This window comes from Eleginops maclovinus, chromosome 2 (genome assembly GCF_036324505.1).
Source record: "Eleginops maclovinus isolate JMC-PN-2008 ecotype Puerto Natales chromosome 2, JC_Emac_rtc_rv5, whole genome shotgun sequence".
Taxonomy (NCBI): Eukaryota; Metazoa; Chordata; class Actinopteri; order Perciformes; family Eleginopidae; genus Eleginops; species Eleginops maclovinus.
The window spans coordinates 3,009,761-3,028,344 of NC_086350.1; the positions used below are offsets into that span (position 1 = coordinate 3,009,761).

At 42.4% G+C, this 18,584-nt stretch overlaps 1 protein-coding gene across 2 annotated transcripts in view; it reads right to left on the bottom strand.

Moving 5' to 3' along the window:
- The window catches only part of met (MET proto-oncogene, receptor tyrosine kinase), a 76,878-nt gene that overhangs the window by 24,169 nt on the left and 34,125 nt on the right, over positions 1-18,584 (bottom strand). For both annotated transcript variants that reach the window (XM_063912487.1, XM_063912477.1), the window contains exons 7-11: positions 18,319-18,433; positions 17,944-18,080; positions 17,226-17,390; positions 16,324-16,423; positions 3,154-3,363 (exon numbers count right to left, since the gene is read on the bottom strand). In XM_063912487.1, coding sequence (XP_063768557.1) covers positions 3,154-3,363; positions 16,324-16,423; positions 17,226-17,390; positions 17,944-18,080; positions 18,319-18,433 — 727 coding nt within the window. The remainder of the gene's footprint in view (positions 1-3,153; positions 3,364-16,323; positions 16,424-17,225; positions 17,391-17,943; positions 18,081-18,318; positions 18,434-18,584) is intronic.

Sequence of the window (18,584 nt, forward strand, 5' to 3'; positions counted from 1 at the left end):
GTGCAGCAGCTTTTAAACTACTTATTGGATTTTGAAAGGACAGTAAGTGAGCGGGTACACAATGTTTTTACTGCCTGAAGCCATATTTTAGTAGCTGCTGCATTTTCTGTTTACTATCCTGTACGTGATAGGCTAAGGGGCGGGACATCTCTAAGCATTTGACCAATCACAACAGAGCAGACTGGGTTCTGGTTTCAGACAGAGGGTGAAAAGCGGTGCCACAGCACAGGCAGTATGAGAAACACAAAGAGCTTTTTGAACATTAAAGCATGGAGACATGTCCTCTTTAAAAGAGTTAGGTCGATCTACATAAATGCAACAGTACTAATTTTAAATCTGTCGCAAAAGACTTGAGAGAAGTCAGTGAGAAGAGCAAAAACTGGCAGATCTAATAATGATTCATGGTTTTTATAAGGAGTTTGCTGCTTCCTAATATGAGTAACACTGAGCAGTGTATTCTATTCATGTGACCTCTGACTGAGATCTGACTGGAAACACACACAGCGCTCGTCCACCCGAGTTAGAGAGTGTGTGTGTTGTTTGACGGGAAACAACGCAGCCTAATTTGTCCTTTTTCTCCGCTCTCAGACTCCTTTTTGTTTTCCCCTTCTCATGCCCCTCTCACTTCTGTCTCTCACACATAAACACACTTGTCTGAGTGCAGCAGAAGGCAATAAAGAGAATGATCACATTCCCTGCGTGACAGCTCGGGATTTTCCAATTTGACACAGAGTGGAGGCTCGCACCTGTTCCTGCACTCTCTCTCTCTCTCTCTCTCTCTCTCTCTCTCACACACACACACACACACACACACACTGCACTGTGGCACTCTTTAAGTTGAGCAACACAAACCACTTCTACACACACTTGCTCTCAATCAGGATACAAAAAGACAACTCTTTGTAACGACATCATCCAACAAAACGTCTTTTGGGGGATTTTTTAAGACCTTTAATGCACTTTTATTTGTTGTTCTTTTTAAAGTCTTGCTTTCTCTGAGCACTTTATGTGTTTCTGGTCTTTATTCTGATGCAAATGTTGAAAAGCACTTGGAGCAGAATGTCCTGCAGTAAGGAAAAGTACTCCAAGTAGAAATACTATAGACTATAATACTATAAAATACTCCATTACAAGCACCTTTACTTAAAAGCACAGAAGCATTATGAGCAAAATATACTGCAAGCATCAAAAGTAAAACTAATCATTTTGCAAAATATATTATTTTAGAGGATGATGTCGTATTATTTCTATCACAAACACATTCAGTGTTTAGTCAATCTGGAGCACATTTCGGATATTTAATAAACACACACTCTTCTAACTTTTTTTATTTGGTTTTTAATTTAAGTACATTTATTTTATTTGAGTGGATTCTGTTGGAATTAAGTGTTGCTCTATTCATTACCTGAGAAGGGGAGGGGGTAGTGCTGCTCTTATTTCAGTTTTTGGTTTAAAAGCACTTTGTAGTTACTACAATTGTAAAAATGCAGCGTGAAAGGTACAGTGTTTCTATCTGAATTGCAGTGGAGGAGTATAAAGGGGCAGCACATGTAATAATACTCAAATGAAGTACAAGTAGCAGCTCCTGCTCACAAAAAGAGAATCGTAACAATCACTCAACACACAATGATTCTTCAGTTTGTTTCCCGGCTGTATCCGCGACAATACTACACACACACACACACACACACACACACAGTTATTACAGCTCTCACAGTCACTCCAAATCAAATGTTGGGAAGTTAATTGGAAGTTGGATGCTTCACAGTCTCCCATAAAGCGATGTGCAGCGATAAGAGCCTGGCTTTACTCCAAAACCAACAGCATGGCTGGTTTAAAGTGCCGCCACTCTGGTGGGGGCTGTCACTCAAAATATCCCTTTATTTGTCTTTTATTGAAAGCCATTTCTGGGGCTCGAGTTATCAGATGGCGCTAAATGAGCCCAGTATTTTCTCCTATAGTGGAGGCCATCGCAGGGCAGGGTTATCGGATGGCGTTAAATGTGTTGTAGTGCGATGCCTGGTACCATCCCCCCCACTCTGGGTAAGGGGCTTGGGATGAAGGAGGGAGGGAGGGAAAGAGGTTGGTGGATTTAGCATCGGGGCCAAGGTCACGTCTGGGAAAAAAAAGAGTAAAAAAAGCAGGAGGTTTCCCGGCGAGAGGTTTCAGAAACAGCTGCCACAAACCGTCGAGCAGCAGTCAACACAGAAATGGAAGAAAGAAAAGTATGTTTTGCATTGTGTTCCTAAAACGGGCTCTGGGGGCCGTTTGAAAAGCAGCGTTAAAATGTCAAGGGCTTCGACTTCGGTGGCAGAACAATGCAAGTCAACAGAGAGAATACCGGGGAGGGGGGGGGGGGCTGGGAAACAGACTTTACTTCCTGTTTTTCTTTCAGTATTGTTTCCTTCCACACTTGACCCGGACTTAAGATGACGCCGCATGTGAACGTGTGGATTTGGAGGCAGAGAGCAGGAGAATGGACATCAACCAAATTCATCTGAAGGATTTCTCACAACACAGTCCCACAATTCTGACTTTTCTTTCCCACTTTTTTCTGAAAATCCCCAATTATTTCAGAAAACTTTTTCACAAAAATGGTTTATTTCTGAAAATCTCAAAATTCTCAATCACAGTGACATCACTATCTAACATGCTTCTGTTGGTTAGCGCTCCAACACATTGTTCGTGTAAGGCTAAGGGTCGGGCCATCTCTAAGCGGTTGATCAATCACAACAGAGTCGGCCAGCTAACCAATCAGAGCAGACTGGGCTCTGGTTTCAGACAGAGGGTGAAAAGAGGTGCTGCAGTACAGGCAGTATGAGAAACATAAAGAGCTTTCTGAACATTGAGTGGTGGGAGGGTGTCTGTATTTTACTTGCACTTCTGAAGCTTTCTTAATTTGCTACAGCAAACATGTGAGGATTTTCTTTCTTCACAACATTAAACTGTGAGTCTTGAGTTTCTGCACCTGTTCCCGAAAGAGTCTGGCGCTTTGTTCCTGGAGCAACATGTTCAATCGATTCCAAAGGACGCAGTTCTGACTACAAAGTAATCTGCTGTTTTGTGATATTTCTTCAAACGTAAGAAGAGAAAAAAGGACAATCAAGATTTAGAGTTGCCTTTGTAGCAGCTGGATCTTCCAGCTAGTCTCACCTTGAGCTCCACGATGCTCTTGTTGTCCTTGGAGGTGAGTTTGGGGTCCTGGAAGAGCGGGTCCTCCACGTAGATCAGGTCCCACTGATCCGTTAGGTAGCCATCCAGAACGAACGCCATCTTGGTGACGACGGGCGGCTGCAGGGCCAGTTTGGCCAGAGAGGGGGTGGTGCACTGGATGGAGGTCCGGTTCTCCCCGTACACACAGCTCTGCAGGAACACAGACACACAACACATGAAGAACTGGACTTTGGGAAATACAAGACACATGCAAACGTGCCTTGCCTTGCCTAATTCCTACAAAAAAAGCCGAAGCAGATCCTAATCCAGATCTTATAAGAACCTGATCTTACACTTAAAAAGGTCTCGTGTACAAGTGGAAAACAAAATATTTCCACACTCTCATTTAGAGCCACACATCAACACCTCCAGCTCTTCCCTCCGTCGCTGCGCAGTAATCCTCAGCTTCTTTTATGCAAAGCACTGCAGTGTTTACAGCCCGAGGGCACAACAGAGTTCTTCATCCCGTGTTGGATTCAGCCCACGTTCAGTAAGCCCTGCAGCTTTTGTGCTCATTCAGAGAGACACAAACACCCTAAGTCCTCTTTTATTGGGGTGTGTCATCTCGTCTCAGGTATCAGACTGCAGGGTGGAAGTCTCCTGTGTTCACATGGCAAAGGCAGAGAGTATTTGCTAACGTATGACCTACCAGAACTGTGTGTTGGTGTGTGTACCTGCAGAACTCAGCTTAAATGTTCTATTTTTTCATTCATTTAGCTGGGTTTTGCTCCTTTCTGGGCGTCAACGTCTCTAAATGGAAATACTAGAGGCCATATCCCAAGCAAGCATTCCAGAGAAGGATACAACATGGCACACACAGCACTGATAACATGCAATACATCCAGATTAAACTGGCAAAACAAGGTTCTTGTATTGGCTGCATGAGCAGAACGTCTCCCTGAGAGCTGGACTCTATGTGTGTGAATTGTTTCACCCAATTAGCCATTATTAGGGAAATACAGCATGTACTTTTTATGTGGCCCAGAGGGGATGGTGGTGAAGGAAAATATTGTGCAGAAGAAAGCATGGTGGAGGTCAGGAAGGAGTTTGTGTGCTGAACAATTCCAGATAGATAATCTTGTATTGTCTGTACTCTCAGGGTTTATCAGGGAGTGATATCTTGAAATTGTTCAGTCAAAAGACATTCTGTGGTCAAAAAGTCATCAATCCTGTTATTGAAATTGCTAAAACTCCATAAATTATAGCCTATATATTCCCACATACGCACAACACAGCGTTGACGAATGACAGAGTGCTGTTGCGTTACACTCTTACACAATGGAGTAAACAGTAAAGTCCCAGAGAGTGGGGTGAGGAAATTTGGGACGCAGCTTCCAAAACAGCATCCAAATGGATCCGGATCTGGGGCAACGTTCCCAGAAAAGCAGAAATTGAAAACTATAAACTGTAAGAATGGATGCGGACAGACCGTGAAAGTGGACACGGAAAATAAATGGTGCTCTAATCTGAGCGCTGTGGTTGATCGGACTTGACAAGCAACAGTAAAAAGGAGCATTTAAAAGACCATTAGTGTTTATAAAAGGATCTGTTATCCACTTAATCTCCTCTCAATATGCTGTTTCACTCGTGGATCACAGCACCTCAGCTTATATCTCGATGTTAGGCTCCATATTTCTCAGATTAAGGTGAGGAAGGATAGAAAGAGGATGCGTGTACTAGGGACATGTGCTCCCCGGCAGACCACACACACACTGTTTTACCTTTGCTTTTCCGACACCCTTTCCAAAGTTGACATCTCCATAATCCCATGGCCCACAATTACTTTGATCATCAGATGTGTCTCTGGCAGGTTTAATTTTTAACGGGAGGTTTTTGTCTTATATCCACAAACACAACTTCTAGGTGAAAACATTTAAAGGGTCCCTATCATGCTTTTTGGGGTTTTCCCTTTCCTGGAGTGTTTTATGGGTTTGTGTGTGCATGTAAATGGTCTGCAAAGGCTAAAATCCCTAAAAAGTTTCCTGCAGAGGGAGTTTCTCTCCCACTCCTCCTCTGCCTTCAACGCCTCCATTGGACTCCTTTGTTTACTTCCATAACATAGTGACATCACTATGTAACACTCGTGCTTCTCTTGGCTAGCGCTCCAACAAATTGTACCTGACAGGCTAAGGGACGGGACATCTCTAAGCGGTTGACCAATTACAACAGAGCCGGCCAGCTGACCAATCAGAGCAGACTGGGCTCTGGTTTCAGACAGAGGGTGAAATGACAGGCAGTATGAGAAAAATAAAGACATGTCCCAGGAGAGACACTACATACTGATATACACCTGAACATCAGCAGGAGATGACTCTTTAAAGTAGAGACACTACATACTGATATACACCTGAACATCAGCAGGAGATGACTCTTTAAAGTAGAGACACTACATACTGATATACACCTGAACATCAGCAGGAGAGGACTCTTTAAAGTAGAGACACTACATACTGATATACACCTGAACATCAGCAGGAGAGGACTCTTTAAAGTAGAGACTCTACATACTGATATACACCTGAACATCAGCAGGAGAGGACTCTTTAAAGAAGAGACACTACATACTGATATACACCTGAACATCAGCAGGAGAGGACTCTTTAAAGTAGAGACACTACATACTGATATACACCTGCACATCAGCAGGAGAGGACTCTTTAAAGAAGAGACACTACATACTGATACACACCTGAACATCAGCAGGAGAGGACTCTTTAAAGTAGAGACACTACATACTGATATACACCTGAACATCAGCAGGAGAGGACTCTTTAAAGTAGAGACTCTACATACTGATATACACCTGAACATCAGCAGGAGAGGACTCTTTAAAGTAGAGACTCTACATACTGATATACACCTGAACATCAGCAGGAGAGGACTCTTTAAAGTAGAGACACTACATACTGATATACACCTGAACATCAGCAGGAGAGGACTCTTTAAAGTAGAGACACTACATAGTGATATACACCTGAACATCAGCAGGAGAGGACTCTTTAAAGTAGAGACACTACATACTGATATACACCTGAACATCAGCAGGAGAGGACTCTTTAAAGTAGAGACACTACATAGTGATATACACCTGAACATCAGCAGGAGAGGACTCTTTAAAGTAGAGACGCTACATACTGATACACACCTGAACATCAGCAGGAGAGGACTCTTTAAAGTAGAGACTCTACATACTGATACACACCTGAACATCAGCAGGAGAGGACTCTTTAAAGTAGAGACGCTACATACTGATATACACCTGAACATCAGCAGGAGAGGACTCTTTAAAGTAGAGACGCTACATACTGATATACACCTGAACATCAGCAGGAGAGGACTCTTTAAAGTAGAGACTCTACATACTGATACACACCTGAACATCAGCAGGAGAGGACTCTTTAAAGTAGAGACGCTACATACTGATATACACCTGAACATCAGCAGCAGAGGACTCTTTAAAGTAGAGACGCTACATACTGATATACACCTGAACATCAGCAGGAGAGGACTCTTTAAAGTAGAGACACTACATAGTGATATACACCTGAACATCAGCAGGAGAGGACTCTTTAAAGTAGAGACGCTACATACTGATACACACCTGAACATCAGCAGGAGAGGACTCTTTAAAGTAGAGACTCTACATACTGATACACACCTGAACATCAGCAGGAGAGGACTCTTTAAAGTAGAGACGCTACATACTGATATACACCTGAACATCAGCAGGAGAGGACTCTTTAAAGTAGAGACTCTACATACTGATACACACCTGAACATCAGCAGGAGAGGACTCTTTAAAGTAGAGACACTACATACGGATATGAGGCTGAAGATGAGCAGAATATGACCTCCTTTTACTCCATTATTTCTGGAGACATTTCATCTTTCAATAACTTTCTTTATCCACCTGTTTGTTGGTGATTTTTTTCTTCAATCTGTCACTCAAGACGGGATTATTTGCAACGCCTAGGACACATGATAGCAGGAGGGTTATTATGTGGTGATTGATTCTGTTTCTGTGTGGGTTTACTGGTGTCACAAAACCGTCTTCAGTACAGTCTGTCCCAACCTTTTGGTAATTAAAAAAGGAGGAGTTTTCTTTTTATCACGGAGAGTGTGGTTTACTCATGGCAAATATCAGAAGAAGTGTGATGGCATGGCACACAGGTGCGCTGGGAACTTGTTTGGTTGTACGCTGATCGATGTTCTTATTTGCGCTGTGGTGTCCAACGATAGTGTGTGTTTGTTTTTTGGGCTACAAAGGCAGACGTGTCCTTCGGTCGGTGTAACATGAGGACAGAAGGGACAAACACGAGCTGCTCAATGGTTAATAAAGTGTTGCATTACTCATAACGCCCCAGGTATTATTACTAAAAGGCACTTGGAAGATCATTTCTGTCATTTTGATTTATGTTATTTAAATGGTTCCTCAAAAATATGGTCTGTCTTTTGTACCCTGCGGTGTTTACCTTGGTTGCTTTATGTATTTGGCTTTAATTGTTGGGGGAACAGAAAAAAAACTGAAGCTTTAAAAGTGCAAAACAAGAACTGTCTGCACTCTGACAAAAAGTCAAATGTGGATCATTTAACTATATTTTCTCCTACGGTTCATAAAGGACAGATCTGAAACATTTCTTTTTAAGCGAGTCCTGGCTCTAATAAACAATATTAAAGGTGTCATATGCTGTACGTCGGGCTGCATAAATACAATTTGATTGATTAGTTAATTCATTTCCTTATATTTAGCACCAGATAAACTCTCTATCGTCTCTGAAGTTGGACATACTCAACAAACAGGTGGATTTCTCACTTTTTACATGATTTTTGACCACCTGCTGGATCCATCTTTCATCATCTTAGGATGGTTTTTATCCGTACACACAACATCTATTGCACGACTGTCAGTCCTGAAGAGGGATCACTCCCTGTTGCTCTCCGTGAGATTTCTTCCATTTTTACACCATTAACTGCGGGGTGTCTTGGGAGTTTTACCTTGTCACATACACAGCCCAGCCAAAAAAAAGGTCCCGAGCCTGTGGGGGGCAGTGCTACGATCTGAGGGTGCTGCAGTTGGTCTGGTCTAGGTTCAGCAACGTGCCCAAAGAATGAGGTCAGCTGACTCCCTGAATATCCTGAAGGACCAGGTTATTCCATCAATGGATTTTTCTTCCCTGATGGCACGGGCATGTTCCAAGAGGACAATGCCAGGATCCATCGGGCTCAGATTGTGAAAGAGTGGTTCAGGGAGCACGAGACATCATTTCACACATGGATTGGCCCCCACAGAGTCCAGACCTGAACCCCATTGAGAATCTTTGGGATGTGCTGGAGAAGACTTTGCACAGTGGTCTGAATCTCCCGTCATCAATACAAGATCTGGGCGAAAAATGAATGCAAGACAGAAATAAATGTAGTGACGTTGCAGAAGCTCGTGGAAACGATGCCACAGCGAATACGTGCCGTACTCAAAGCTAAAGGCGGTCCAACGAATATTAGAGTGTGACCTTTTTTTTGGCCAGGCAGTGTATAAGGCTTTAAAAGGACAAAAGGGTGTTGTATCCTGTACACACTGTAAAGCCCCCTTGTGTAATTTGTGATATCTGGCTATATAAATAAGCTTTGATGGATTTAGTCATTTCTTTTATTACAGTTAGCACCAACTGAACTTTATCTATAGTCTCCGAAGTTGGCTGTACTAAAAAAAAAAAAGCCCAACAAACAAGTTGAAATCTCACTTTCAACACTTACTCCAGCGGCAGTAGCAACAACTTTGTCGTAGTATTGCAAAAACTTCCTCACACACTTCCCAATATATCCCAAGTGAGCCATAAAAGCCAATATGAAAGCGCACACACACACACACACACACACACACACACACACTCAAAAGTTACGTGCATCCGCAAACACTGCACGAGCATTAAAAGCACACATGCATGCAGATTGAAGTGTGTGTGAGAGAGTAGCCCTGGGGCACCTCTCAAAAGCAATCCAATTACCCCCCCCCCCACACACACACCTCCACACACCAATAAGGAGCAAAGGGAGCAGGACTGTAGGGTAAACTCCCCCTCCCTCCTCTCTACCCCGAGTCCCAGGGGTGCAGGGAAAGGAAAAATATCCTGTGAATTAGTGGAAACCTCAGTCAGTTTCATTGTTCAGTGGACGTCTCCTCTCATTTGAAGGGAGAGGAGGTGAGGGGCTGGAGGTCCGCAGCAGCTGTAAATACAATCGCTGGCAGAGAGAGTCACTGCGGGGTGATGAGAGAACCAGCGATCCCCCAAAAACCTCCGCCGTCCCCGAAGGATCATTAGTGTAACGGCCTGCGAAAAAGCAAAGTCATAACGGAGCTCCCACGTACAAGAGCGCTTGTCAAATCTAGAGTGATTTATACCGGCAGAGTTTTTCTGCAGTTTCCTACCGTGCTGAGATCTACTCTGGATTTAAAGTCTCCAGTTCAGCCGTGTCTTTAGTTATTAACTTGATTTTACAAGTTCAGTCCACCTTCTCTTCTTCTTTATAAGATGCACATGATGTGTTTTGCATCCTGCCCTTTTTTTTCAGATAACTTTAAGATATTTTTGATGTTTCGTAGACTTTGCTGATGACCGTTTGATCATTAATTGACTCTCTAACTAATCCATTGGTACATGTTTCTAAAAAACATGCAAAATCTCCAATATTTAATCCTTTGCTTGGACTTTTTCCTTTTGAAACTTCTTTAGGTAAGTATTTTAAACTGACCACAAACAGTCACCATGCAATAGCTTATTTTTTGACCATGCCATTCGTTGTGCTGTACCTTGAAGCTGATGCAGCGTATAAAGGCCTAAAAAATCTCTTGCATACAGTCATTTATTTTCCTGTTGATGCAACCATGCAACACAAAAGGGTTTAAAAACCTAGTAGAAAATGTCCTTTAACGCAGAGCGAGGTCCACATCCTTTTTGACCTCAGCGATTTCTTTCTCCCAATGTGAGATTAGCCATCTTGCAGCTCTACTGTGAGCTGTTGAAGCACCTTGACGGCTGACAGATTGGAAAACGTTCACCTATCCTTCCTTCTTTCTGATACCCCCCTAGCTTTGGGGTGCATGGGAAAGGAAAGAGACACGTTAAGGCAATCTGTGAAAGCAGGCGACAGGTGTCCGGCTACGGTGGGGGCCCCCAGTTAAATCAATCTACCCATACTGGTGCAAAGCGAGGCTGGTATACTAATAACTGCCTGAGCTTTGTGAGTGAGCTGTGAAAATGCAGAGATCACTTGTGTTTTTTGTTTAGGCCATGCCATGCCAGCCTTTCATGACGGATCGTAAAAAAAAGAAAAGATCTTTCATGTTTGTGGGAAAGCTGAGATTGGCTGAGACCGGGCTTTACTGGAGATCTGAAGGGCAGATATCACGTCCACACATGGTGGGTTTTCGTTTCTGTGTTCATGCTCCATTTCTAACCAAGACCCCTGAACCACTGCTGCTGGCTTTAAACGTTATGGAGTCGATGCTTTAAATGCACATCAGTCATTTTCTGCCACTAGGGGGTTCTCTATCAAAACAATAAGAAAAGACCTGAGTTTGAAGGCATCCAATTGGTCCAATTTCTTCATTATTCACCATCATTTATGAGAGTTACCCAGTAGAAACACTAAATAATCGGTTTCCCGTAAAAAAAAACACTGTGTTTGCTGACAAATGGAAGTCTCAGAGGGACTGGGAACCAATGCTTGCTGAAATTGTTTCTATAATAACTTCCAATAATAATAAGATCCATACTGTGCATTCAGGAGGGTTTAACCAGGAGCTGTATAATCCCCAGAGCCATAAAATCAAACAGATCTGGAGATTTAAATGTGTAAAATAATGCAAATCAAAGCTGCAAATCTGTGTTTTTCCAATGAGATGGTTAGCGCTCAAACTGGTATCTTTGATATCTTAACATCCAGATGTTCCAGGACTCAAATCTTTCATCTAGTTATAACATTTTGCCAAAAGCAACCAATATCTGACAAGAAAATCACACAAATTGAACTTAAACTGGAACAAATATCATTTATTACAGCTTCTAAAAGAGAACCACAATGCTTAACAAACAAAACGGACAGCTAGCGTACTTAAATCTCTAGTTTCTTCCTCTCTCAAGCTACTTTTTCTCACAAGATCTCATATTTTTGTCTGACTGAACCTCTTTTTGCACGGCCGTTTTCGAACGTAGCTCTGCAGGATGAGAGGCCGGCTCACATTACCCACAATGCCGCTCCGCTGGCGCTGGAAAACCTCTGGGATGTCAGCTTGTGAAAGATCCATGCCTCTATTTACAAGGGTTAAGACAATAAGACACTTATACTGTCCCTTCCCAGGCTTAGCTTTAACTCATCCCGTTTACTGGAAGGAATTTAAAGGCGACAGCTGAGGCCCTACACGGCATGATCCCATCCTAAATCATTAGCCATGATGGCCTTATTTTAAACAGGCTTCATGCTCTTCCTCTCTCTAGGAAGCTGGACATTTGTTTTTGCTAATTCTCTCTGGTCATTAAAAATGAACAAGAACGTCCCTTCAATACGCTGCCTTTCAGTCATCCAACAGGTTTATTCCCCACATTTTAACAGACAGGATTTAACAGTTTCAGAGTAAAGGATTTGCACAGTTTTAAAGACAGTTTTTTAAAGGTTTAATGGGTGTAAACATGCACTGCTTCTGCACCAGTTGACGTATAAAGCGTATATTGGAACGCAATAGATGACCCTATTCATCTAAGATTACAGAAAGAAATGCACAAGGAAACTTGGCTGGAAATATCAAGAACTATCAAGAAAAAAAAGCAGGTTTTTGTTACGTTTTACCACTAAACTATATAAGTACATTACACGGCAGGTGTTCTATTTGTATTCTTTATATTGTGTATTTTTAATCGATATTCAATTCATATTTGACAGTTAATATGTTTGGTGTTTACTTTCCTGTTTGTTCTTAATTTATTATATTTTTCTATATTTTTTACTTGTGCAATTCCTTTGAAACCTGTGTAACAAAACAATTCCCCATTGTGGGATCAATAAAGAATTCCCATTAAATTCTATTCTGTTCTATCCATAGCAACCAGTGGCTGACTGATTTTTAAATGGCATTTTCTGATATTTAAAAAGCAGGGTTGCTGTTTTTGCAAACACCTATTTACCGGCTTAAGATATCCAGTTTGTCTGACCCTTTGTGACCTTTCAACTGTTGTTTTAACCTTTATTGATGCAGAGAGAGTCAACCAAACAAACCGCGGCACCTCATACACATGCAAACATTCACACCTGAAGACTTTCACACACACTGTTTACCCTCACAGAGTTTCCACTGCAGCAGTTGTGGCGAGTTAAGTGCTCAGAGATGGCTTGATAGCTGCTTTAAGGGAAGGAGTGTGTGTGTTGGATGCAGGGTGTGTGTGTTAGATGCAGTTTATATACGTGTCAGGTGAATATGAGATTTGATGCAGCGATGTTTGCATCATAAACCTGATTATAGCTGTTCACGCTGTTTGTGTGTAACGACGCCTGAGCTCTCCAGAGACCCATCAACCGCTGACCTGAACACAGGTCAATGACCAGGGGAAGGGAAACTGAAAGATGAGACACTGCAGGGAGTGTGTGTGTGTGTGTGTGTGTGTGTGTGTGTGTGTGTGTGTGTGTGTGTGTGTGTGTGTGTGTGTGTGAGAAAGAGCAACAAACAAGGGAAGAAAGATGGAGTGGAGATAAAGGGATGTTGTGAACGAAGATTTGAGATGGAAGTCTTATTACATAATTCCCTAAGAGTATGTGCTGTGTATTACAGTGTGTGTGTGTGTGTGTGTGTGTGTGTGTGTGTGTGTGTATGTGTTTACTGAGCGTGTTTTTATCTCCTGACTGGACCTGCAGCAGCGTGTGCTTCAGGTTGACAGATAACATCATTACAAAGCACTGCTTGTCCTCTTAACCGACACACACACACACACACACACACACACACACACACACACACACACACACACACACACACACACACACACACACACACACACACACACACACACACACACACACACACACACACACACACACACACACACACACACACACACACACACACACACACACACACACACACAGATAGACACACACAGCTTTTTTTCATGAATTATTGAGACACATGTCAGCTTTACTCTGAAATAAGATGTATTCATAAGAAGATAAATGGATCCAAACAAAGAATGACTTATTTCATCGATAAAAAGGCATTTCCATTCCTCTGTTTTCCTAACGATGTGGTATTTTTATGGAGACAAATGATCTTAATCCTCTTCAGTAAAACTTTAAGCATTTCTGCCTTTTTCAATCGATTAAAAAGGGGCTCAGATTATCCGTTTCTTCCAAGGATTTGGTATCATTTCAGCAGCAATGAAACTCTAGCTGAGAGACCGTTATCCAAGTGCACTGTGAGAGTGGATCGGAGGGTCAGTCGGTTCACACAGAGCATGGTGAGTGCTTTCTGTGGACGGCGGTATTATTTCAGACAGCGATACTCTTTGTGGCTGCAAAATGAAAACTTTGGCAACACCGGATAAAGAAATATTAAATAAAAGATGTTTTTCCTAAATGTTATGTCTCCGTCATAAGTAGGACAACATCTTCTCCTTTTATTCTGTTGTTAAATATGTACGGAAGAACAGAGACAGTGGGGAGCACAGCTCTGCATCGTATCCATCATCTGATTTTATCACGGAGACATAGTACAAACTAATCTTTCCAGCAGGGCAGGGTCCTGCAGTGGCTCAGTCAGTAGGGCCTTGGAATCATAGGGTTGCCGGTTCAAGTCCCCGAACAGACTTGAAAATATGGAAAGTGGACTGCTACTTGGAGAGGTCCCAGTTCACCTCCTAGGCCCTGCTGTGGTGCCCTTGAGCATGGCACCAGACACCTCCAATCCCCCCCTCCCCATTGCAATAGCTGCCCACTGCTCCCAATACTAGGATGGGTTAAATGCAGAGGACACATTTCACTGTGTGTGCTCTGCTGTGTGCATGTATGTGACTAATAAAGAGGGTTTCATCCTCCAGTTCTATCTATCTACTTTCATTGAACAAGTCAGTCTAATTCCAACACAATTGAGTGCCAGTACTCGTATTTAAAAGAATAGAGAGGATTTCTGCACATAAATGAAGAATCAAAGACATGTATTCGACTAGATGAGATTTTTGCCTGCGTCCCATATGAACGGACAGGTGGGTATAAGTGCATTTGGAAAGATGACATATGCATCTTTTCTCTGTCCATCGATGATAGTGTAATTATCAGGGATCCTCCAGCTTAAGGTGAGTTTTCTTTACGTGTTTTAAAATGACAATTACAAAAAAATAACCTGACAATTGTGTCCACATTTCAAAAGTAAAATAAAGGAAATACATTTTTTTACCCCCAAAAAAGTCAGATGAAGTACGTAAATTATACAAATAAATACCATCTCATTGCGGGAGACTCACGGAACATCTCCGACCCTATCTGTAATGCAAGAGGCTCCAGAAAGAATGCTTAAAAAAATAGATATTACCATAATATGTGATATTTTTAAATAGCAATGCCAGGAAATAATATCCATAAAAATCCAGTTTGTTTTGCGTTTTTGAAAGAGAGGCTGATTAAATGTAGTCCTTATAAAGGATCCACAGTAACCCTGCGCTCCTATTCCCCATTGCTCCTCAATCCTAACGTCTTGGATCACCAGGAGCACTAATGAAAAACTTGTCACGACTTTATTCCTTACACCAAGACTTATGACCGCCTGGTTGACATCTATATAAGTTTAACACCATTTTAAGGCCCTTATAATTAATCTACATGCGTCAGACAAGTTTATGGTCTGCAGACAGCGTGGTGAGAGCCTGCTGAGTGTCAGGGTGGGATAGTTTAAAACACCTTGGGGCCGTCGCTGTAAAGACCGACCTGTCTGAGCAGCGATGACGTGCTTCAAGCATGCGATATCACTTTCCTTTAATAAGTAGAATAAAGTCTGACGGAGTGAGGAGAGCCAGAGCATCCTCGCCCCGCTACTGTGTGTGAGTCAGAGTGTTGATTTTCCATTTCCCTTCTCCTTCTGTTTATCTGACTCTTTAGCCCTTTTCCATTGTCAAGACAAGATGGTTTTCGTGGGCGTAAGTATGCATAATGACAAAACCATGCATGTGACGGCAAGGCTCTTTAATGGTAATGGGGTCTTTTTCCACAATACGAGGGGCCACAGGAGCCAAACTCAGGAAGTGAACCATAATTTAGGCTCCTGCTTTATGTCAAGAAATGCTGAACTAAAACAGTGGTTTAATTTACGACGTGATGTTTGAACGGGTGTCGTAAAGGAGACGCAAGAAGGAGATCGAGACACCTTTAGGGACAGGAGCAAGCCTCCAAAGAAGCAATGTTTTTCAGCCTTGCACAGATTTTAGAAACCTATAGGGAAGTGTCATGACTCTCCGATTGCATGATTTGATTTGAGAGTTGCTGGCTCCATTGGTTTCTGCAAGCTCTACATTTTCTGCAGCATTCAGGCTTTAAGTTTTCTCTCGATGACACATTTGTTGTTCACATGGTTCTCGGGGAAGGCGATATGTTGTCACACGGTTTTACTTGAGGAGCATTTTCCAGTTCTGACACATGCAAGTAGTCAATGGTGGAGAGAAACAAAATAATGGGGAACCTCTAGAATTGGGCAAATCCACAATACTGCTTTTGACTTTTTGACTTTTCCAATTTCGAAACAGTCATGACACCTCTACCCATTATCAGGGAATTCTGTTGGAAGCAATTACTAAAGCTAGCAATCGTTTGTTGCAGTCGAAATTCATGTAGAGTACCTTAAAACCTTCTTGACTTCTGGAATAAGTTGCTTAAAAATCTTCATGAGGTCCATTAAGTAGCCTAACATGCATTCAAATGATAACTGTTCAGCAAGAGTTGATCAGCAAGTTCTCTTTATTCAGAGGGGAAAGGTTTGGAGCTCCACAGTTTTTACATTGAGACTCAGAGACTGATCCTCACATTGTGTAATCCCTGATGGATAACTCATCATGAGATATTTGAAACCCTTCTTGCACTCACCACATGGAAGACTTCAGCATCCTGCCCGGTGGTGAGGACCATCTGGGGCTGGAGGCCGGACTGCAGGAAGAGGCCATGAGCCGACACGGTGCAGCCTCCGCTAAAGGGAGAAGAGAGCGGACGTTAGCGGGCGTTAGCGTTAGCATCAGACGGAGACACAGTAGACCCCCACTGGGAGCGACCTGCTGTTGGCGTTAGCAGTTAAGCTACTTGTCACCTCCTACTCATATCCTTCCTGCAAAGCTTTAATCTGTCTCGCCTCATCTACAGGCTTTCCCACAATCCCCCTTGGCTTTCTCTCTCTTGTAGCTCAGATTTAGGGTTTGGCAAATAGTGATTTGCAAACCATTTGTGCGAAAAAGTCTAAACGTGTAGGAAGTTTAGAGCTAGCCACCACCAAGATGTGCAGAATGCTTCTTCACTTCGTCAATAAGTGCATTTATATTTTAACTTCTGTTGCTTATTTTTTCTTCCTTGGATGTATACTTATTCGACTTATTTCACATGTGGTTGTCTCTTTATTTAATATGAAACCCTAACCCTAATATAGTTACCAGCATCTGCTATATTAGTACTTTCCATTTGTCCCGCCTACTTTTTAAATTGCCATTAGTACGTTTTTCTTCCTTGGATGTGTACTTATTATATTTTACAGGTGGTTCTATTTAATATGAAACCCTAACCCCAACTAACCGTCATCTGGCTCATACTTCATTACTCTTTGTTGGTTTTACTTCATTTTCATAAAGCTGCTTCTTATCTGTTCTACTTTGAATGTGTGGTTGCCACTTTTATCTTTACTGCAGCTATGAACATCTCCCCTCTGATGCTGAACGAAACATGAAGACTGCAAACACCCATTCTGTTTTTAAAATATAACTATTTAATAATAAGTCTCTCACCTGACGAAGGAGCGCGAGGGCTGGATGCTGTGGATGATGGGGTCCGGGTTGTAGGTGAACAGCACCGGCGCGTGAAGCTCCACTGAATCCACCGTCAGCTTCACGGGTTGCTTTGAGGGAACGGCGTGTGGAGGCGTCTTACAGGTCAGCATCGTGGAGGACAAGCTGAGGGCGGAGGTTAGGATGAAGGTTAACACATGGAGTATATTGTCTGGTTTTAGTGCAAACAATGGCAGCCATGTTTGCATGACTCCTAAACCTATCCTAAGTAGTAGCGTCGCATTCAACAAACTTAAGCTTAAGTTACCTAACAATGAAGCCTCTTCATTTTACCCTTAATCACAACCTTTCCTTCACATACTTCACTCATGTCACACACTTAACATTTACCATGTTTTGGAGTCAAGCGAATTACCTTGCATCTTGAAAAAAGACACTAAAGGGGTACCAAGTGTTTTATAAATGACAATCAGCCATATCTCACAAAATGTTCCTGGAATTACAGTTCAGTCCAGACACATTTGAGCATGAGTAACAAACAATACATCTACAGTACATATTGTCCTGTACAACCTCCACAATTGCTTTGTGAGAAGACAGAAAAGGCCACAGAAAATATAATACACACTCGACAAACACACTTTATCTTGTAGAGATGTTCCTGTTGTGCAGTTTGTGAGGCAAAGGACATGAGAACAAAATAAAACTGTAAACTGACCTCTGGATCTTACAGGCTGCTTTCCCTATCATCACCTCCCTCTTGTTCCCAGTATCCAGGAAGGCTCCTCTGATGGTCAGCATGGTGTTACCAGACTTTGGTCCGAATGTCGGGAAGATTTCGCTGATCACAGGGTCCTGGAAGCAGAGACCACCCAAGACACATTCAGTTACTCTAATGTCTTATCTTTGGATTCTACCGATTTGTGAAACGTTTAGATGCTGATTCACTCTAAATTATGCCAGAAAAACACAGAATACACTGATTTTTTCTGGGTAATATTAGTGTGAATATGAGTTGTGTTGGTGTAGGTCTTTGTTTGGTAGCATGTTGTGAAAAATAACAACGATGAAGAAGGAAAACCGTCATTCTTACCACCAAAGTGAAGCCCTCCAACGTGGCCACCTTACTCCCACTGGTGACCTTCACTGTGTGTCCTGTTGGGGTGAAGTTCCCGCTGAACACGGGGGAACACTGCATCTCAGTCCACCTAAACACAAACCCCCCAACACACAGATGAGGCATTATACCCTGCACACAGCCAACAAGCATTTATCCTAATTCAATCATCTACCGCCATCGCACAAACAGGCAATCTTCATCTGGGATCGGGAAGGTTGGTTTTTTTTCAGCCCATTTAT